The 23,429-nt window shown below is 41.9% G+C and overlaps 1 protein-coding gene and 3 non-coding genes across 5 annotated transcripts in view; all 4 read right to left on the minus strand.

The window, feature by feature from the left end:
• Positions 1 to 8,502: 8,502 nt before the first annotated feature.
• Positions 8,503 to 23,429, minus strand: part of ABCF2 (ATP binding cassette subfamily F member 2) — a 75,648-nt gene continuing 60,721 nt past the window's right edge. For both annotated transcript variants that reach the window (XM_085872663.1, XM_085872662.1), the window contains 6 exons: positions 12,414 to 12,503; positions 12,163 to 12,273; positions 12,010 to 12,072; positions 11,640 to 11,768; positions 9,917 to 10,120; positions 8,503 to 9,379 (listed from right to left, as the gene is read on the minus strand). In XM_085872663.1, the coding sequence (XP_085728789.1) occupies positions 9,242 to 9,379; positions 9,917 to 10,120; positions 11,640 to 11,768; positions 12,010 to 12,072; positions 12,163 to 12,273; positions 12,414 to 12,503 (735 nt within the window). In that variant the 3' untranslated portion in view covers positions 8,503 to 9,241. The remainder of the gene's footprint in view (positions 9,380 to 9,916; positions 10,121 to 11,639; positions 11,769 to 12,009; positions 12,073 to 12,162; positions 12,274 to 12,413; positions 12,504 to 23,429) is intronic.
• LOC147029540 (small nucleolar RNA SNORD89) lies at positions 16,043 to 16,159 on the minus strand. Its single transcript, XR_015056760.1, has one exon. It is a non-coding gene; the product is annotated as a small nucleolar RNA SNORD89 (small nucleolar RNA).
• LOC147029541 (small nucleolar RNA SNORD89) lies at positions 16,402 to 16,518 on the minus strand. Its single transcript, XR_015056761.1, has one exon. It is a non-coding gene; the product is annotated as a small nucleolar RNA SNORD89 (small nucleolar RNA).
• LOC147029542 (small nucleolar RNA SNORD89) lies at positions 16,820 to 16,935 on the minus strand. The gene has a single exon (XR_015056762.1). It is a non-coding gene; the product is annotated as a small nucleolar RNA SNORD89 (small nucleolar RNA).

The raw sequence follows: 23,429 nt of genomic DNA on the forward strand, positions 1-23,429 counted from the left end.
GTAGTTGGCATTTCCTCCTTTGCCCTGTGCTGTTACTTTTGTGTTGTCACATCCCAATCCATTCTGTTTTATATGAACAAAATTCATCCAGCTCTTGCCTTGATGATGTATACAAAAAAAGGTGCAAGTCCTGATCAACGAGTCACCAACCACACCATAAAAATAAGACATGCAGATTTTTACCTTTAATTAACTGAATGTCAGTAGTGGAGATGATACTGCACTCAAAATAGAGTGTTAGTGTTAAGTATTTTTACTTTAGTTGGCATTTAAGTATTTTAACGTCTGAAGAAAGCTCTGGCATCAAAATCTCAAAGAATGGTAGAAAAAATTTCAGGGAATTACCTGAAAACACCAGATGAAAAATTGGAAGTATAACCAGAGAGTTGGTGTCAAAGCCACCCAATGCTCATCTGTTTTTACATTTATCATTTTTAAAAGACTAGTCCAATAATATTTTTTTATAAAGCATTGCAGTGAAGTCCGATCCAAACAATTTTAAAGCAATATATGTATTTGTATATTGTAATCAGTAAAAAATAGTTCATTATATTGGCAATTCCGCAGTTAGAGGGACATGACCCTAAAATTTCAATTTGTTTTTTTCCTTGATTTTTGTGTGCGATTTACGAAAGGACACATTGATGATTCAGGAAAAAATATTTTTCAGGTTATATTGATAGTTTTAGGTGGTGAATTCACCAATTTTGAACAAGAATTGTTCCAGATAAATTTTATCAGCAAAATCTCCATAATGGCAAAGAAGATATCTAGTCAAATTAAATGCCATTTTCTTACCAAAAATATTGAATTCATAGAGGCAGTGTAGTGCTTTCATGGATATAATAAATAAAATCAACTTACATGTCTTCAAAATGCAAACATGTGTGCATTTCCCAACCCCTAGAAAGTCATGTAACGTTACTAACCGAAAAGTGAAATTATTTACCTCCAGAGTGTATAAAGTGTCTATGAATGATAATATTTCAATTTTTCCTGCTGTGTCCAATGACTAATTGAAATATATAAATAAGTATTACTTGTCATGATAGAAGTTAGAAATAACAGCAATCAAAATGTGTAACGTTACTAACCATGTAACGTTACTAACCAGCCTTTGTGTATTGTAACGTTACTAACCATGAAATAAGTGAATAAGACTCGAATAGACAGGTCCTGGTCAAGACAAAAGTGACAGTAAGACAACAGAGGGCAGTATGAAGACAGTGGGGGGGGGGGGGGGTAAATTTTGGAAACATGTGGCTGATGCATGCTTTATGTTGCAGTGACCAGTGCACAGTACATACTCTTCAATACATGGTGCACAGTGGTGGTTACAATGGAGCGTACCACATGACTTGTCTATCTAGTCAGTACAGAATTCTTACAGAATTACAGAGTAGTACAGAATTACAGATCCCTTTCCTCCCTTGTGCTGGCATCGGACAATTTATGCCACTCAAAGGACACCATTGTGGCATACCTGGATGTACTTCTGGATTTCCTTCCTGACCAAGTATCACATGTGTCGATATGGTCAGATGGTCCAGCATCTCAATTCAAAAATCGCTACATTGCTGCAGCATTGGCATCACTAGAGAAGGCTCACAAGGTGCATAGAGTGGAATTTTTTGCCACTTCACATGGGAAGGGACCCGTTGATGGAATCGGTGGGTCAGCCAAGCGTTTTGTGTGGGACAAGGTGAGAACACGTAAACATACTGTAACTGATGCAAAGAATTTTGCAGAAGCTGCAAGTACCATGAAGAATGTCTGTTCGTGAGATTACTTCCAGTGAGATCGCAAAGAGGAACGAGAAGCTGAACCTTGATGTCATCTTCAGTGAAGCCAAGGCCATTACTGGCATAGCAAAGATGCACTTCTTCAAAGTGGTAAATGACGAGGTGGTAGCCTATGTCCTGAGCAGAGACAAGCACGATGAGGCAACCCAGAGCAGCAGTGAGACCATTGCAGCAGTGGGAGACTGGTTCATAGTTGAGTACGATGGAAAACAATTTCCAGGAGAAGTTCTTGCTGTACGAGATGGAGAGTTCCAGGTGTCAGTAATGGCACATGTCGGGAAGTACTGGAAATGGCCTTCAACTAGGGATGCTATTTTCTACATGAGACACCAGATGATTGCCCCGTTGGATGCACCAGAAGTAGTGAACAATCGAGGCCATTTCAAATTTTCTGTCCCAATTTGAAATTATTGTACGGTGGTTTGTCAGGTGTAATTACATTTCAGGTACAGCGAACAGACTTTTGTTTTCACGTCAATGCAGAGATACGTTCAAAGTGGTCTAAAGAAAAAAACATATCACATATCTCTAGACTTGAATAAACATGAATTCAAATACTATGATGTAAACTACTGTCACAATATCAAATGTTGCATTATGGCCATACACTGTACATACTACATACCGGTACATTCGTTTTTGCTCTTTGGTTTCTTTCCCCTATATGAAAGGTACTCTTGAATGAGGAACACATACAATATGTACTGTTTTGTTCAACTTGTGAATTCCAGTGAATCACGATGAACTGTGATCAGCATAGTTATGGATCTGTGGATATCACTTGACCCAGTCTTTAAAGTGGTACTCTTTTGTTGTTTGTAATTTATTGTAACTTTTTCTTGTCTTTTTTAACACGTATGTAATTTGTACCATTGTACAAGTACAATGACACTATACTGCTTGAGTTTGGTGATTGAAATAAGAGTTTCATGTCTTATCTGATGTTTTTTTAGCTTATTTCACATTCTCTTGAGGAAAAATGTAATGATTTGAGATTAAACATAATTCTGTGAGTCATTGTAATCACTGGACAAAGTGTAACGTTACTAACCGTAACGTTACTAACCGTAACGTTACTAACCATGATTTTTGTTCCTAATTTTCAAACAAAGCTAGAATGAGAAAGGATATTTAGGGTAGCTATTGCCCTTAAAGCTAGAAATGAAAAAATAGAGTTGATATGTTTCAAGCTATACCAATTTTAGCAAACTTTTCATTCAAAGATGCTCATCAATTTTTCATGTCCTTTTTTTGTAACGTTACTAACCGGCATTAAAAGCAGTTCTTTCTTCTAGAATGTTTCATGAAATGATTTCATTCTTTGCTCTGTTCTACGTCTAGACTAGGTTGATCTCTGGTGACATTAATGAGACTTTACATCCACAGATAGAGAAAGGACTCTTATCTAAATAATGAGAATGTCCCTAAAATGTAACGTTACTAACTGCAGAATTGCCAATATAAAAACATTAGAAAGGAAATAACTTGCACCAAAAACTTTAATATTTTCACGCTCACGCCAGGAGTATCACTATAGCTCTCTGTTCTTCGAACAGGCGAGCTAAAAAATGAATACATACTTCATTCAAAGTGGTCGGCAGGTCAGGAGTGGAAAGGGTCGCATCGATATTAATAAATAAACAAATGCACAGAATGTCAGTTCTGTAGTGGAGATGGGAAATTGTATGCAAATAAATAAATTATTCACAGTTTGTGTTGGAGTTGAAGATAGCAAAGTATATACAGTACAAGCTAGAAATAGATTCCTGAAAGCACAGACAATCCTGTTCTCTCTCCCATATGATCGTTTCCAAATTTTGATTAAAAGAAAAAGGAAAAAGCATCCTATGACTTTTGGATTTAATCTCAAAATCATTTGATATGCCTCATGCCCAGGTTACTGTTTATGTGTGCTAAATAATAACGAAATTCATCCACTCATTTGAGTCGAGGCTCCGGAAGGACAGAGTGACACCAAAAATAAGCCACCAACTGGGTTGATGCCAAGTTGGGGTTCAATAATGAGCAATTAAGGTGAGATCGAGAGCAGCTGCTGCAGAAGCCCACTGCCATGTCTGTTGCAACCAATCCCATATCTGTTACTACAGAGATTAAAAGCTGGAAATAAACCATGAAGTGTGGCAATGTCGTCGTGATCCCAAGGAAGATTGAATAAATCATCTTGTCATTGCCATTGAATCGAGGGTGTCCATAAGTTCCCAATGCAACTTTCAACATTTATAACTTTTTATGTACAGAAGTTGGAAAAATCAGATTGATCAATGTACAGTTTTACAAAAGATGGCAGTTATTTTGAAGCCCATAAAATTTGATGAATTGTGCTTCCATGAATCATTACCTCCACCACCGAAGGCTGCAGCACCAAAAAAGTCTACACCCCCTTTCAAAATTTTCACCTTTTGTTGCCTTATTTCCTGTACTTAAATTTCATTTAATTAGACTTTTTCCACATCATAACCCACAACTTACAAGTGAAAAATTCTACAAATTTCATAAAATTCATTAAAAATACAAAACCAGAATACCGTGGTTGGATAAGTGTCCACCCCCCACATTAAAAGCAATTGTAAATTAGCTCACACACCATGTTAATTGGCCTCCACCTGTGTTAAATTTTAGTGATTATGATTATTTCAGAATAAAATCAGCTGTTCCTGCAGGTTTCCTCTGCCTGTTAATGCATTTCACAGCAAAGATTCCACCATGAACAGCAATGAGCTTTCAAAACACCTCCAGGATAAAGTTGTGGGAAGGCACATAACAGATCAGGGGATGGGTATAAATCGATTTCAAAGGCCTTGAATATCCCTTGGAGCACAGTCAAGACAATCATTAAGAAGTGGAAGGCGAATGGTACCACCAAGACCCTGCCGAGATCAGGCCGTCCCTCCAAACTGGATGACCAAGCGAGTAGACTGATCAGAGACCACCAAGAGATCAATGGCAACTTTGAAAGAGCTCCAATGCTACATGCTTTTATGGCAAAGACCCGTCACTGTGTGCATGTGACAACAATATCCAAAGCACTCCACAAGTCTTGCCTATACAGTAGGGTGCCAAGAAGGAAGCAATGACTCAAAAAAGCCCACCTTGAGTCCCGTTTCATGGATGCAAAAAAACACTCCAGAGATTCTCAAGCCATGTGACGAAACCAAGACAGAACTTTTTGGCCGAAATCCAAAACGTTACATTTGACACAAACCCAACACAGCACCTCACCCAAATGACACAATCCCAACACAGCACATCATCCAAATTACACCATCCCAACTCTGAAGCATGGTGGTTGCAGCATCATGTTATGGGGATGTTTCTCATCAGCAGGGACTGGGGCATTTATCAGGATAGAAAAGAAAATGGATGGAGCAAAATGCAAGAGAAAAACCTGCCCTCTGCATGAAAGCTGAAATTGGGACGGAAGTTCACCTTTCAGCATCACAACGACCCGAACAACACGGCCAAAGCTACACTGGAGTGGCTAAGGAACAAAAAGGTAAATGTCCTTTGGTGGCCCAGTTAGAGCTCCGACCGAAACCTCATGAAAAATCTGTGGAATGACTTGAAGATTGCTGTCCATCAACTCTCCACATCCAACTTAATTGAGCTTTAACAGTTTTGTACAGAAGAATGGGCAAATATTACCCAATCAAGGTGTGTAAAGTTGGAGACCAATCCTTATATAAATATTATATAAACCAACCAAGATATTCTAGTTTTGTATTTTTAATTAATTTTCTGAAATTTGTAGAATTTCTTTTTCACTTGGAAGTTGTGGGTTACGATGTGTAAATAAAGGTGGAAAAAGTCTGATTTAATGAAACTTAATTCCAGGCTACAAGGTAACAAAAGGAGACTATTTTGAAAGGGGTTGTCGACTTTCTATAGGCACTGTACATCTTCACCTATCTGTCTGCAGGATATCTCAAAGCATTGTGGATAGATTAGTATGAAATTTGGTAGACAGGTTGGGTGTGTTCCAAAGACAAATTGCTTAAATTTTTGTCAAGATCCAAATCCGACTTCAGATATGAGAATGTTCTAATTTTTAAAGTTATTCTTCACCATTGAGAGATTGGGCCAAAAACTATACATAGCATGATATTTCAAAAAATTATTGGGCCCCAATACATTCGAGTGGATCAGGCATGAGATGGTGGATGCATGCACTCTACCTGGTGCCCTTCTAGTTTATTTCTATCACGTGGACATCAAAAGTTGTAAAAGTTCAAAGTTGCCCAAGGACTTTATGGACACCTTGTATAGTGCTCATATGACGATGTCAATATTGTTCAAATTTCCTCATATCTTTTCTGATAAAGACATAGATCAAATGAATGGATGCTTTACCAGGCTGAGAATGAAATCAATGAATCCTGGTTCATGGAGGAAGGAGGCTCATATCAGAGAGTTGATAGATATTGGGCCAGAATGTTGGATGTGAAGACCTCAACTGGCAAAGAGAAGTACCCCATTCTTGGACAGTTTGTGAAAGTTGTTTTGGCCATATCACATGGACAGGCTGATGTTGAAAGGGGTTTTTCACTGAACAAATATAGTCACTTCACAGAGAACCCATCTGAGTGAAAATGCTGTGAATGATTAGAGAACCATAAAAGATGCAGTGACCCATAATGGAAAGGCTGAACCATGCCAAGTTACAGTTACCAAATCGATGCTGGAGAGTGTGCGCCAAGCAAATAGGAAATACAAAGCAGATAGAGATGCAAAACAGGAGCTAAAAAAAGAAGCTGAAGAAAAAGAGCAGCAAAAAGCAAAGGATCAGATGGAGCTCCAAAAGACTGAGGAGAAAAAACTCAGGGAACAGGACAGACTTCAACTCGACCTGAAAACAGCTGATAAACTTGTGGCTGAAGCGAATGAACGTCTGAAGAAAGCTCTGGCATCAAAATCTCAAAGAATGGTAGAAATTTGTGCAGCTCAGGCCCTCCTTGAATCAGGACATAATAAGCTGTCACAAACCAATCCCAGCTTGGAAAAAAAACTGTCAGTGCAGAAAAAGAAAATTGTAATGTGGGTGATCAGTGTGATCCACCTCTCAGGTCAGGGTGATGGTGTTAGTGGTGATGGGAAATAAATGGAAACAGTCCTAATGTATTATATGTTTGAAGGAGTTAATCTGTTAAATCATAAACCATGTAAATAAGTTTCATTGTAATAAAGTTTTTTCATGGGTGCTATGATGACTTTGCTTTGTTCAGCCATTGAACCTGGCATCATGTATGGTATCACATTTATATATTATGTTCTTTTGCATATGAATAGGGCTATTTTCACTTTGTAGCATTTAAGCCCTCACCAAAGTAAGACAGATTTTTTTTCACATGTTATTTATAATTCAATACTAGGGAAATTATTTTATGATTTTTTTTCTCCACAATAGTAATACTGTTTATATTTTATGTTCTAAAGCCCACTTGGCACTGATAGTTTTACTCTAGAATGTAACCAGTTTGAGTTATAACATCTTAAATAAAAAAACTAAAGTGCTTTGAAAGTCCAATATTAATGTGTTATATTTGCATGGTGTACACTCCTGAATTTGTGCATTTTAATTAGGATTACATATACTGTTATATACTGAAACATGTACAATAGTATAAAGGCTTTCATCAATGCTAACCTAATCATGAGGTATACATAATATTTATGCAACTATAGGCTATACATGTACTCAGTAAGATGATGTAACCATACAGACACTATATTGCTTTATGTAGTAGTTACTATGTATATTTTTTAATTGAAATTGGTGGATATAGGATGTTTACTGCTTATAATGTTGATACCATACAATCTGAGCACCCTAATTAGTTTGATAGGTTCAACTGCATTCAAATTTTGAAATCCCACATTTTCCCACAAAAAAATCCCACACTTTTTTTTGGCAGCCACTGGGCACACTGAGCATATAAAAGATAGAGCACAGCAAATCACACAGGTTGGTATCCCAAGGTGGAAAGGGAGGGGAGGTTTAATTGTCATTCTGAGTACATCGAGAAAAGTACCAACCTGGCGCTGAACGCTGCAATCCATCAACCCGGCGCTGAACGCTGCAGTCTCCAGTTGGCACAGAATACTTGTTTTGCACGCTTCTCCGTGGCCTTTTTTTAGTTTGTTTTATTAGCGCCAGTGCCACATGCCTTCCTTGACGAGCACCCCCCCCCCCGGCCCGGCCATGAGGGTCATGCACACGCTACTGCAGCTATGATGGCTGCACTCGTGTCTCTGCCATGCAGTTGGAGCGTGTCCTAACCCACTCATGTGAATCCGAATCATGTTGACAGTTCCATGGGGAGGTGAGAAATTATTACGATAGAAAAGCATTAAGAACATTCATTCCATGGGAGGAAGGGAAGACAGCCACAGGTACGAGTTCAACAAGGACCTTTCGATGCGTACAATTCGGGCCGTTACTCAGATCAGGGTTCAAAATGCTTACACGAACAATAATTGTGAAATCATTAATGAACCCTTCCTTCATTTACCTGCACGTCATTTTCACAACTCTTTATTAAAATAATAATAAACTACAATGTCAGAGAGGTCGCCTCACCGGCCACACCATAAAATAAGACATGTAGATTTAGCCTTTAATCAATGGAACGAGCGTGGGGGCAGAGGTTAGCCACACAAACAAAATTGAAATGCACAAATGCAATTTTCCTGAAACACCTTTAATTCCTTCAACATGAACACACTTCAAGTCTCTTTCCCCCCTTTTTCATTTATAACTGACTGTGATACATCACTGCCGCAAACACGCATTATTCCAGAAGGAATGTTGTGAAAACAAGCGTTTTTAAAACAGAAGACAACCAAAATTGTCATACAAGAAATAAATATCATGCAATTGTGGTACCGCTTTAACCGGAATAAACATGCGGAACAGAAAAAAAAAAACAAGGCAAATGGCGCATTCCTTCAATGAATTTGAAGTTGCTTCCCAACACACCAGAGCCCAAGGTGTTTGAAACGACCCAATCAAAGTTGGCAAATTCCATCGCGATAGCTTCCTGGGTTGTTAACTGCAAATCGGCTACACTTCAATGACTCGTCGCCCTTTGTGGGTTTAAATACAGTTCTGGGGTCCAAGGTCAGAAAGATGGCAGCCCACGCATCCATTGTTGCAGCTAAAATAAAGCAATGACATAAAAATCTAGAATAACTGGAAAAAGACCTTGATGACAGAGAATGGAGGGGAAAAATATATATATATAAATAAAATAAAAGTCATGCAGAATTTTCTGCCTAAGAGAACCTAGCTAATAATACAAGCTTAAGGCCCTTCAGTGGAGGTAAACATTCCGACACCAGATGAAAGTTAGCTATTCGTTACATTGCACCGAACCTGATTTTTTGATGAAAATGCTCCAATGCAAACACAGCCCGCTTGTTCGTTACAGGTTGTGCGCACGTTTGGTGAGTGTTGGGTCATCGTCGATGAGTTTGTTTTTCAAGTGTTCTTTGTAGCCCAAGATATCTCCGTCCCACTTTGTTATAGTCTGCTTTTCACAGATCCAGATCTCCTTTGCGACCTGCAGGGCAAACGGCAATCGACTCATCGTTAACGCGTTTCACAAGGAAATGCACGAGCATGCAGAGTTGCACTGGCTGTTGCAACAAAAAGTGTGCGACACTTGACATCCTGGTTAAAGTTGATTATATAATTAATTTTCAGCATTAAAAAGTTTTTTTTTTTTAAATAAAATAAAAACAGAAAAGGGCAGTGTGTCAAGCTCTGCAGGAAAAGGTGGGGGTATGAGCGTTTTAAGGTTATTTATTGTGTTAGATTAGTCACAAGACAGGTGATCTGTGAGGCAATCACCATTTACTAAGGAATTGCCAGCACCAAAAATTTATGATTTAACCTGTGAGAGTTGGACTCCGATGTATCACTATCCCCAAAGTCACACGAGCTACTCGACGAGATTTACAACACCTGGTGCACGCCACTCGGCCTTAATTACGTTTGTGTGGTCAACGGTTATGACTCCAAAGTAGGCTGCACTTAACATTCTGAGCAAAAGGGGAAATAATTCAACATTGCACCTCCGAGAAAAACGGCTGCACACCTGCTGGATGAGCCGGAAGTCGTGGCTGACCAACATCATTCCACCCTCAAAGTCATTTATCGCTTCTGCGAGAGCGTCGATCGTCTCCATATCCAAGTGGTTTGTCGGCTCATCCAAGAAGAGCAAGTGTGGGTTTTGCCAGGCAAGCCAGGCAAAGCAGACGCGGCACTTCTGCCCATCTGAAAGGCTACGGATCGGGCTCACCTGCGTGCGTGCACACAATACGCAATATGACATTTACATGTGCAATGGAATCATTTAATTCAGAACATGCAAGGCAAGAAAGTAGTTCAAAGAACTCTCAAAATGAAGAATAACTTCTTGTTTTTGGCCATTTCTTCCTTGAAGGATGAGGCCAGTGGCAATGTGTTTGTTCGGTCATTTTTAACAAGTGGGGTTTTAAATTCAAAATCTAAGCTCATGGAAGAACGAGGTGAAAAGGTAAGGTAGCACAACGTACTGACACAGGAGGCACAGTTGGACACAAAGGAAAGAACGAACAGGAAAAAAAAAAACATTTAAAAAAGAGAGAGAAAGAGAAAGAGAAAGAGAAAGAGAAAGAGAAAGAGAAAGAGAAAGAGAAAGAGAAAGAGAAAGAGAAAGAGAAAGAGAAAGAGAAAGAGAAAGAGAAAGAGAAAGAGAAAGAGAAAGAGAAAGAGAAAGAGAAAGAGAAAGAGAAAGAGAAAGAGAAAGAGAAAGAGAAAGAGAGAGAGAGAGAGAGACAGAGACAGAGAGAGAGAGAGAGAGAGAGAGAGAGAGAGAGAGAGAGAGAGAGAGAGAGAGAGAGAGAGAGAGAGAGAGAGAGAGAGAGAGAGAGAGAGAGAGAGAAAAGAGAAAGAGAAAAAGAAAGAGAAAGAGAAAGAGAAAGAGAAAGAGAAAGAGAAAGAGAAAGAGAAAGAGAAAGAGAAAGAGAAAGAGAAAGAGAAAGAGAAAGAGAAAGAGAGAGAGAGAGAGAGAGAGAGAGAGAGAGAGAGAGAGAGAGAGAGAGAGAGAGAGAGAGAGAGAGAGAGAGAGAGAGAGAGAGAGAGAGAGAGAGAGAGAGAGAGAGATAATTTTTATTCAATCATTTGCAGCCAACTTTGACATTGGCTGACCATTTCCACCAAAGACAAAGACATTCTCTCCCCATGTTAGCCTTTCAGCGACCAGGCCAACCAGAGACTGATGATAACAGCATGACCATGAGATATAGCATGTCACACATGCACTCAGTCCAATTAACTCCAAAAATAAGAAGGTAAACCAAATGAAAACGACCACTGCACAGCAACTGGAACTCGAGAGACTTCCATTGCCGTCATGGTTTTTCCAAACACGTAGCATACCAACCAGCTTCGCCTATTTGTCTATTCATTAACATATACCGTGCCTCTTCAAAACGCGATTCATATCTGTTAATAACCACCATGCCATCGCGTCCTTTGCCTTCCTCGACTAGAGCAATGTCGCTCCCACAACACGAGTCAAGGGATTCTGTGGATTGGCATTTTGATAACACGATCCAAACGTAGAAAAATTGCTTTCTTATTATTATTATTACAAGATTGGTAAAAGAAGGACACTTTGTAGTCTCCTAAAATCTTAACGTATTTAAGTCAACAAAAATTCAGGCTTGCTCACACGTCAACCAGAAACTCCAGCAGAGTTTTTCTGAAAAGTACAGCAGGGAAAACAATTATTGGCAAACTACGTGCGAGAACAACGTGCACAAGCCATCACGAACCTGTTGCTTGCCCGAGAGGCCATACCGTCCAATTATCTTCCTCATCTCCTCCTTCTCCTTCACCTCTGGGTAGCATTTCATCATGTAGTCAAGTGGAGTCATCTCTACATCCAGTTGTTCTTGCAAGTGCTAAGTAGCAAATAAAATAAAATAAAAAACACAAAACATGGCAAAACTTAGATGGCATTCATACCTGCTGAAGGAATTTTAAAGTTAATTATCAATTCAAAGTTTGTACTCAAAATTAGCAAATTTAAAGGTTCAGCAAGCAATTTCATGACTACATCAGGATGAACATACAAAAAAATCAATAAAATAATAATAATAATGATATTGACGACTACTCCTCCACCCTTTCCCCTCACCAGACCTGGTGATATCTTCCAATCTTCACGTGAGAGTTCTTTCGGATCATTCCATCTGTAGGACGAAGCTGAACAAAATACGAAACATGAGAGGCTTGCTGAGACCATCCTTATGGGAATCAAGCACCTTAAACCCACTCGATGTGCTCGTCAATTACCTCGCCAGCAAGCAACTTCAGTAGGGTCGATTTCCCAGCTCCATTGGGGCCCACCAGTGCCACTCGCGTGTCCAGGTCTATACCAAACTCCAGACTCTTGTAGATCCATGGCTGCAAAAAAATTTTTTAAAGAACTTTTAACACAACATGCCAAAACTTTCTTCGACTCCAGAAAATTTACCAAACAGATTGTAATAGCTATGACATCGTCCAAGAGAAGAGTTTGCAATATAAATGAACTACAAACTGACCCCGGAATCGGTATAGCGGAAGGAAACGTGCTGCACCATGATGACGGGAGGAGGGACCTTCCCACACGGTGGAAAATAGAAGGACAACGTCTGAGGGGGGGTCAAGCAACAGGGGCGGACGAAAGGGGGGGGGTGGGAATGGTTAAACCAAGCATCAACCAAACTTCAAAGCAAAAATACATGAATAAGTAAATATGAAAAGTAAGAGTCGAGAAACCCAGGGGGAGAGCATACATGGACATGGAGGTGATCCGAGGATCAGTTATTTAATTAGTCTTTATATAGATAGTCCTTGGTCTCTTGTCAAAGGGCTGTTCGGGGGGGGGGGCATGCATTGGCTCCGCTGTATTTTTCCTGTGCAATGTCTCCCCCTCCCCCTCTATATTTTCAATCATACCTCCTCCCCCCAAATCTGTCCGCTAACCCCACCCTTTCCATTGCTCATTTCAATAGTCCCTCCTTCACCCCATCGATCTTTCCTTCCGCATAAGTGGGATGCCAGAGAGAACTCGCCCACTGGGTCTGGGAACCTCAGCGATGCGGTTGCATATCCTCATCGCATCACATCGTCACTGCACATCTTCCCCATCGATTTTCCTCCGCATTGTCTTGTATATTTGTGTGAGGTGAGGGAGAGGAGGAAAGACTGCTTTCCTTTTCTCCATAATTTACGTTTATTTTATTTACAAACTTCTTGTTTTATTCTTCTCCCCTAAGTAAATGATGGCCAAGTCTTTTGTGCAAATAAGATTGAATAAGAATACATGTTGCGGTTAAATGTGATTTTTTTGCTTTCTTGCTTTTAAATGATTGCTTGCTTGTGTGTTTATAATAGATAATTGTTTGTTATTTCCAATATGTCTCGGTTGTCTTTTCCTTTATTGGTCCAACACAGTGCACAAGTTTAGTTAGACGATAAGTTCCACCCCAGTAATTTGCTTTTTTTTAGCCAGCGCACACTCACTAATTCTCGGCAGTAATCTGAGTGTGCGCTGAGGGCACGTGACCCCAATTAACCAGCCGTCTACAGGTAAGGTATTGCACGAAGTAGTGTAACCCTGCCCGGATTGGCCATGCCAATCGGCATTCGTGGTTGCCGAACAATCTGCCGGCACGCAGAGTTAACTGTGCACGGTGCCTCAGGACCGGGCGTTCAGGAGGGACCCAAGTGCTCCCCCTCGTGGCAGGCCTCGAACCCCAGATCTGCGACACTATGAAAGGGAGAAATAAATTATTGTACAACACATAATTAGAAGTGAAACAAAGCAAAACCAACGAGAATACCACCCGGTAGAACGCATACCAACACCAGGCTGAAACGGTTTATGTTTTTCATCCCAGTGGTAGGCCGGATCTGAATCTGGACCGAACTGAAATCTAATCTTGTCATCTGCCACCAAGTTGTTAAAACTCATCCACAACTTTTTGAGATATTGTGGTGTATATCGTTTTTGCCCCTTCCGTCAATGGCGAAGGATCAAATATATTTTTTTTAAAAACCAAAAAAAAATTTCAAAGCCAAAAATACTCATATCCGGATTCAGATCTTCAACAAAATCTAATCAATTCGTCCTCGTCACACACCTTACCAATCCACCAAGTTTTGTCCAAATCAGTCAATAACGTTTTGAGATATGGAACATTTTCACAAAAGCGGGTCAGGTAACGGTAAAGACTGTCCAATAATTTTTATCAAGCATATATTGCCCAGTCAGTGCAGAGGCCTTATGCTGATCCTGCGTTGCTGACATCATTTGAACATTTTTCTAGGCCTTATAAGGGGTTCAAGCACTATTTCGAGAATATCAAAGAAAGTTGATTTTTGAGTTTGTTCTTCACTGTTACCTGACCTGCTATTGTGAAAATGTCCCATATTGTGCTCACAGACAGAAAGACAGAGACAGACAGACAGACGTGGGTGAAAACAATTTGTTTACCCTTGGGGAAAGAGGTAACAAAAACAAGCTCAAATGAGCCAAGATCCTTGTCCTCTTAATGATGACGTCATAAAAACGAATATGACGTCATTGTGATGTATCAGGTTTGCGATAAATTATGTGCTGTTTGCTAATGCCTGTGCTAATGCCCGGCTTGATTCCCGCAAACAAAATTCAAACAGCTTGCCGAGTTTCAGAGATAATGGTATAGGCGATTTCCATTAGCGGCGATATTATGACGTCAACTTTTTTTCTCAGAAGAATTTCCAAAATCGGAGATGGTTACTGCCTGTACGTGGGCTTTCTGCATATACATGGCAAGTTTCACGAATATCCGATGAAAACGCTGGGTTGTGAAACACAAAATGTCAAAAAATAGGAATGAAGTCATAAAAATTGATATGACGTCATAGTGATGCATCATATGTGCGGTAATTCATCTCTGCTAATGCCCTGTTCAATTCCCGCAAACAGAATTCAAAAAGCTTGCCTAGTTTCGGAGATAATTTTTTAGGCGATTTCCATTGGCGGAGATATTTTGACGTCATAACTTTTTTTTCTGGAGGAATTTTCAAAATCGGAAATGGTTACTGTATGCGCAGGGTATTTTTAGATATATATGCCAAGTTTCAGGAAGTTTCGATGAAAACTGTAGGCTGTGAAACAAAAAAGTCCAAGAACAACAACATGAGTAAGACTTAGAGATCCTCTACGAGGATCTAATAAATTAAACATCACAATCACCTTCCTCGTTATAAAAAAAAGAAAAGAAAAAACAAACATGAAGTTATGCCATTCATAGTATCTGTTTCCACAAAATACAACAGCTCCAGAATGCCCTTGGATGTGTTTGTTCACTGTTTAAACAAAATATATGAACAAAAAAAACAGCTGCTACTCTACCCTCAAACTCATCCAGACACAGCCAAGTGAGCCTTATTCAAAAAATACAATAAAATAATAATAAAAATAAATAAATCAAAAAGTGCCCAGATCCAAAAATAAGTAAATAATTATGGCTGCCAGACCATGCGTCTGATCAACTTGAAATTTAAAGCATGTTTTCCCCATCACAACGAGATCATAATTTTGAAGTTTCATGTCGATCGATTAAGCGGTTACAGAGAAAACATTATTCAATATTTTTCTTCAATCCAATATGGCTGCCAAACCATGTGACATCAATTATTCCTTAAACTTGTACACTTAAGGCTTGGGGAACATTTGTGTGAAGTTTCGCTTCGATCTGTCCAGCCGTTCTTGAAAAGAAGGTTTTTTTCCAGCCTTTAGGGTAAATCCAATACGGCTGCCGAATGACGTGACCGATGACGTCATCAATTTTTTTTTTTCTGTAGACCATTTATCTCCAGATGACGTTCAAGAATGTTTCAATATCAGATGTAGCGTTCTAAATATGCAATTATGATGTCATAACTAAGGCACCTTTGAAGTAGTTTACACAAATAAATAAATAAAATCACACTTATTCCCCATGATGAGTACTTGCCGCGTGCCAAGGTTCAATTTTTCCTTTGTGCGGTTTCAGAGATAGAGGTCCAAAGTTTTTACTCAGGTAGTTCAATTCTCACTCTTCCATGAGCATAGATATTGCATGGAAAAATAATTTTCAAAAAAAACTACTTTATTCACAATAGCAAATAAACAATGCACTTTTTTTTTTTAGGACTGAGGTCAGAGGTCAGAATAAAATATCACTTCAGGAGTTTTTGTCACCGTGGCCTCAATGCTGCTGACAAACAGCAGCTTGGGACACTGTAATTCGGCCTTTCAGGTCATCATTCCTCATGAATGCCTTGGTCCACCAGCTTTGAAATTAACCAAAATCAAACTAACCTGTTTGTGCAACTGGACCCCCCCCCCCCCAAAGATTGGTTAGTGGCACTTTTCCCTCTTAGGCTTCAAGCAAGCAGAGCACGGCCGTATAATGTCACTCCCACCTCCTCTATAAATCGACCAGTCGAAATAAACTTTATTTCAAAATAAAAAAAAAATCGAAACACACAATGCACTTATTTTTTTTAGAACCGAGGTCAGAGGTCAGAATAAAATATCACTTCAGGAGTTTTTGTCACCGTGGCCTCAATGCTGCTGACAAACAGCAGCTTGGGACACTGTAATTCGGCCTTTCAGGTCATCATTCCTCATGAACACCTCGGTCCACCAGCTTTGAAATTAACCAAAATCAAACTAACCTGTTTATGCAACTGGACCCCCCCCCCCCAATCAACTCCACTCCATTTAACCCTCTTAGTTACAGACTGCTACGGTTTCTCCTCCATTGTTTGCAACTGACTGTGGCTCCACTGTCAGTATGTTGCTTTTATAGCCCCTGCCACCTCGCTCTTCCAGAGCCGAGATATTGTATACAAAAAACAATAAATAAATTAATTAATAGAACCGACTTTATTCACAAGTGGACATAAGCAATGCAACCTTTCAGGACCGAGGTCAGAGGTCAGAATAAAATATCACTTCAGGAGTTTTTGTCACCGTGGCCTCAATGCTGCTGACAAACAGCAGCTTGGAACACTGAAATTCGGCCTGTAAGGTCATCATTCCTCAATAGTGCCTCGGTCCATCAAGCAACTGAATTCAAGCCAAAGTATCACCATACAACTCCAGGCAAGATGTGAACACAAGCCCAAGATGTTTCTTGGATTGAAAGCACACACAGAACACGAAAAATGCCACAATTAATCATATATAATAGACAGATAGGGAGAAATATATCCATCCATCCATCCATCCATCGGGAGCATATTCCGTGCAGAGCGTTGGTGCTGCCGAGGCAGTCTCCTTGGCCATTGGGCACAATCCTGGATGGGTCGCCACTCATTTTGTCGACCTCGGAAGGATGACAGGCAGAGTCAACCCGACTTGGTATTAATTCAACAGCTGAGTGGGATTTCAACTCAGGATCCTGGGATCCCAAGCCCACCAGCCTAACCACGAGGGCAATATCAAGTGCAAGGAGAAATTATTGCTCTCTTACGAGGGTTCATACCCGATTCAATATGCACTCAAACAAAATGAAAGTATTTTTTTTTATCAAAAGAAAGGCCAAACGCCTTTGCTCAACGACAATGTGTGGGTAATGGGCATATGCTTTTGGTATGTAGACGTCAAATGGGAATATCTTCACACGTCTACCTGAACGTGCAAGTGTCCAGTGTGCAAGCGGATTTCTTCAACGCGGTATCGATTCAGCATGAGAAATTAATCTCTGCACACGCACAGACGGTTTTGCAATCGCTTGTGTGCATCTGTCCGATTCATCACTTTTGGGATTTGCGATTTTGTCATCAAATTTTCAACAAACCTTTATAATGAGAATATGGGAAAACAAGGACAAATGTGTCCAAGAGCAGCGTCCTAAAGGTTTTGTCGGCTAATACAAAAAAAAACAAAACAACAACAACAACTTCCGATATTTCGTCACGTGCCTTGATTAAGCCAATAGCGAGACCCGTCATAGTGTATTTACAAAATAAATAATGTATTTACGAAATTACAATATATTAAATGGAATAATCTTCAAATAGTAACGTGAACTTTTCGAAACTTTAAAGCAAATGTCCAAATATATTGTTATGGCTGTGGAAATTCGCAAACCACCATTCAGGGCCCGTAGGTGAGATAACTCTAAGTACATGTGTCGTTAGCCCCAAACCCGTTGTTTAGAGGGAATTTATGTGATTCATTCGGGCTGCGACGCTTTGAGATAGCCGTTTTTCTGTTCTATCTTTATTTTGAACCAACCACGTCTCAACCGCCATAACCACCTTAACCACCACCGATAAACCCTCCACCACCCTCACCTCTCTCCTTCTACGGCCATTCCCGCACCACCTGTGAACACTGAGCGTCGGACTGTCTTGGGCTCGTTCAGCGGTACGCACCGAGCCGCGAATGCAAATAGCGGCTTTCCGAGGGAGAATTCAGATCAAGAACGCTACACGCCCACTTCTGATCCGTCCAATCAGCAAGCGTGGAGCGGCTTGGACGCGCCTCCAGGCGCGTTTGTGTGAAATCCATATATGCAAATTCTAGGATCAGGGGAGGTTCACGCCCACTTTTCCTCCATCCAATTGGCGAGCGTGGCTCCGCCCCTGAGGACATCCTGATCCGGAAATTTGCATATTGTTTTCTCCTGCCGGCCTATAAAACGGCGAGCGCAAGGCGAATTGGGAAGAGTCAGTTTTTGGTTGGAGAGCAGAGTGTGGCAGAGAGTGGACTTGGGTGGCGAAGGCATCAAGTTGGGTTCTGCAGTCGGCTGAGGAGAGTTGTGGGAAGAGGCCAAGGAGCTCGGGTCCGAGGCGAGAAGGACGGCGGTCGGCGACAAGGTCGCGGTGGGAGATCGCTCGTCGCAGGACCCAAGCCAGCCAGCCATTCTCCCTCCCCCAGGGCATCAACAATTACCCCTTTTCCCCCGCGCTGAGATAGTGCAACAAAGAGGGCCCCGTTCCCACCCCACTCCAAACGTCGTGCCAACGAAACCCGCGAAGGAGCACGGAGTCGGGGCACAGCCACACGGCCACGTCTGCGGCTCGTCCGCCAACACGTCACAAGGACGCGGGAGGGACCCACCCGGTCTCGCGGACCTGACCGCTCCTTCAGGTTCCGTGCACATATTGGCCTACAGGCCCATCTGCCCCCTTGTCTATGAGGGTGGCTTCTTTCCTTTTCTTTTGAGTAAATGTGTGTTGGCGCCGTCTGTAAAGTAGAACTGCATAAGTGTTGCCGTGTGTACGCGTATTCGGTTGTAACTCTGCATCATTGTTTCTCTTGTTGTAACTGCTACATGTGCATTTTGACTGTTTGGCTGTTTCTGTGTGCTCTCCATGTGTCGCGTAATAAATGTGCATTGTGTGAACTGTTTTCCCGTTTCGCTTCGTCTTTTCTTTATTGACCCTCCCCATCCTGCTTCACGTAAAGGGTTCGTAGTGGGCTCAAAACGCCCGATAATTAATCGGAACCGTCGAGGCCGACGATAACACCGCTTGGTTATCCCGATAGCACGGAACGGCCCGCTTAAGCGGTTCGTGTCCGGAGTCGGCCTGCGGCGAGGTACGATCGCCCAGTCGACCATCCGCGCAGGTACTTGGGTAGATCGAATTTGGCGAGCAACCCTATCCTGCGCGGGTGGGCAATTGGCACGGTCGTGGTGGGGTTAAACCCCCACCCGTGACTAGCTCCCGGCATTGTTCCGAGAGGGTCACTACAGAATTGTCCGTTCCGGTGGGCGAGGCGGCCGGCATTCGAGTCGAGTGGCCGATCGCACGCCGGCAGGCGTGAATTCGCAACAATATTTAAAAGTTCATGATAGACGCTCTCAAAAGGCACCGTCAATGCGAGGATGTGTACAAGTGTTCAGTATTTAAGGAGATCCGGATCGTGTATATAAAAGAGCCGAGTCCTAATATGAAGGTTTTGGAAGGGGAAGGAGGATGAGGAGAAGGAGGATGAGGAGAAGGAGGATGAGGAGAAGGAGGATGAGGAGAAGGAGGATGAGGAGAAGGAGGATAAGGAGGCTGAGGATAAGGAGGCTGAGGATGAGGAGAAGGAGGATGAGGATAAGGAGGATGAGGAGGATGAGGAGGATGAGGAGGATGAGGAGGATGAGGAGGATGAGGAGAAGGAGAAGAAGGAGGAGGAGGAGATGGGGAGAGGGAGGGGGGAGAGGGGGGAGAGGGAGGGGGGAGAGGGAGGGGGGAGGGGGGAGAGGGGGGAGAGGGAGGGGGGAGAGGGGGGAGAGGGAGGGGGGAGAGGGGGGAGAGGGGGGAGAGGGGGGAGAGGGGGGAGGGGGGAGAGGGGGGAGGGAGAGAGAGGGGGGGGGGGAGGGGGAGAGGGGAAGAGGGGAGAGGGGGGAGAGGGGGGAGAGGGGGGAGAGGGGGGAGAGGGGGGAGAGGGGGAGAGGGGGAGAGGGGGAGAGGGGGAGAGTGGGGGAGAGGGGAGAGGGGGAGAGGGAGAGGGAGAGGGGGAGAGGGGGAGAGGGGGAGAGGGGGAGAGGGGGGAGAGGGGGGAGAGGGGGAGAGGGGGGAGAGTGGGGGAGAGTGGGGGGAGAGGGAGAGGGGGGAGAGGGGGAGAGGGGGGAGTGGGGGGAGAGTGGGGGGAGAGTGGGGGGAGGGAGAGGGAGAGGGGGGAGAGGGAGAGGGAGAGGGGGGAGAGGGAGAGGGAGAGGGAGAGGGAGAGGGGGGGGAGAGGGAGAGGGAGAGGGAGAGGGAGAGGGAGAAGGAGAAGGAGAAGGCCGAGCTCTCAGAGCAGCGTTCGCGATTCGAGACGCTGCTAAAAACTAATTAAAAGTTGTGTCAAAATGTGAAAGGGCAGTCATCGTAACTATAAATAGCCCTTCCAAGCCCCGCTGCACGAGCCATGGGGGAGGGGGGAGGGTTCCAACTTGGAAATGAGTTCTGGAACTGAAATGTGATAACATGGAAGACCCCTTCTGTGTAAACTGTTTATCAGCACGGAAAAAAGATTAAATGCAGTGTTAATCTTCTTCTTCTTGCGTATGGGTAGCTATCATTTATTAGATGTGAGACTGTGTCGCTGATGCAGTGCCCCTCGACCAGTATACACTGGTACTCATTTCACCGACCTCAGAAGGATGACAGGCTGTATCACCCCCTGGTGTATTAATTCAGCGGCCAACGGGGCTTGAACTCAGGACCCTAGGATCCCAAGCCGCCACCCTAACCACAAAGCCAACACCAGGCGCGGTGATACTGATAATGGTGTGCAGATCATAACACTTAATATTTAATCTTCGTCATCAAATTTTCAACAAACCTTCATTATGACAATATGGAGAACATTAATTAATAATTGGGTCAAAATGTCAAAGGGAAAAATAACAGTTAATACAAATCGGCCTCATCAGCTCGTCTATAGCACATAGAGCATGAGATGTCTGGTTTTTGTAAATCGCTTCCGTGTTTCGGTATTTATTTACCAATGAGCTTCAGTACGTCTGTCCAGACCACAACATTTTAACCAATTGAGTTTTTGTCATCGATTCTTCAACAAACTTTTATTATGATAAAATAGAGGACACAAATGAATAAAATGTACAATTCTTTGTGACTGTCGTTTTCATCAAATTTAGTTCGAGTACAAAGCAGATGCGGATGGGCTTTGCATTTTGAGATGCTTTCTGGTTCACAATCGCAATTCGATTTCAAAACGTCATCTTGTCGAGAGAAAGATTTCCTGGTTTCTCATGCTCTTACGAAAGAAAAAAAAACAAGGCGATGAACAATAATGTATACAAAATAGGTTTAGTCGACGAATAAGCTCGACTTCCAGCCCTTACACATTTTCATTAAAAAATAATCACCCAAATGTGTATATTAAAAAGCAAAAGTAATGGAATTATATCTTGTATTTTCAACAAGATATCAAGTGTATAACGAAGGTTCAACAATAGTAAGGGGTAATCAAGGGAAGCCATGTCCATAACACTCCCACACCCTGAAACTTCATCAAATAATTAACAAACATAGGGGCAATACCCCTGGGCACTCACCTGGTAGTGCCTGGATAAGATAACCAGAGAACCACTAGAAGACATAAATAACCCACAAAATATGTAATGGCGAAAAAAAGTAAATACCAATGGATTGTTTTTTTTCATGCCATGAACAAACTTTAGTACATCATGGGTGATGCAGGCTGTGGTTACGTTTCATCGAAATTGCGTGTGGGGTTTCAGAGAAGAAAGCAAATACATATTTTGGGGGGCAACTCCCCACCTCCTTCGAGCCAGATATTTTTTCATGCCATAAACAAACTTTGGTACATTCACAGTGATGAACGTTGTGGTAAAGTTTCATCAAAATCACAGGTGTGGTTTCAGAGAAGTTGAAAGTATTTGTGGACTGACAGACTATGCGCCATCCCATAAGCTCCATGGAACGACGTTCCAGGTGAGCTAACAAAAAAAAAAATAAAGGCATTGATTTTTAGCTCACCTGGACTTTAGTCAGGTGAGCTCATGCGATCGAGCAGTGTCCGTAGGCGAGTGAGTCCATAAACACCACAGTCATTATCGCTTGAACCAAACGATTTTGATGAAACTTGACCACAAGCTTCATATCTGATGCCGAACAAAAGGTGTATTTACCGCACCAAAATCTGCACTCAGGGGGTTTTCAGGGTTTGTTTTTTTTGACCCCCTCAAAATAGGCATTTGCTCTCCTCCAAAACTACACACTATTTCAATGAACGTTGACCACAACCTTGATCACACACTCGTGATGTACCAAAGCTTATCGTCTGCATAAAAATCTGTGCCGAAAGGTATCCACACGGGAGGGTGGGGGTGTGGGGCCCCAAAATAGGTATTTGTTCTCTTCTCGGAAACTACACACGATTTTGACGAAGCTCGACCACAACATTCTTTACCCGTGATGTACCAAAGTGTATTGACTGCATAAAAATCTGCACTCATGAAAGGAGTCGACATCTGGGTTGCTGACTTTCCCCCAAAAGAGGTATTTGCTATCTTCTCTGAACTACACACAGAACTTCAATGACACTTGACCACAACAATCATCACCCTTGATTTTCCAACGTTTGGTCATGATATCGGAAAAAAAAAATTCAGTGTCGAAGAGGGTTTCCGGGGGGTTTGAGTGACAGTTGCTCCTGATCCAGGTGGGCTTCGGGACAGGCGCTCCCCATTTTTAGCCCGCCTGTTCAAAGAACAGAGAACTATAGCGATACCCCCGGCGTGAGTGTGAGCGTCAGTGTGAAAATGTTCACGTTTTTGGTGCAAGTTATTACTGATTACAATATACAAATACATATATTGCTTTAAAATTATTTGGATCAGACTTCACTGCAATGCTTTATAAAAAAAAAAACATTATTAGATTAGTCTTTTAAAAACGATAAATGTATAAACAGGCGAGCATTGTGTGGCTTTGACACCAACTCTGGTATATTATACTAATTGGAGTATTTTATTGCAACACTTCCATTATCTTTGACTTATTGGTTATTAAAAAAAATAAAAAATTCATACATTACAACTTTAACAAAACAGCAGATATGAAAG

The sequence above is a fragment of the Eptatretus burgeri genome, chromosome 3 (genome assembly GCF_056783735.1).
Source record: "Eptatretus burgeri isolate ZD-2024b chromosome 3, Ebu_testis_v1, whole genome shotgun sequence".
Taxonomy (NCBI): Eukaryota; Metazoa; Chordata; class Myxini; order Myxiniformes; family Myxinidae; genus Eptatretus; species Eptatretus burgeri.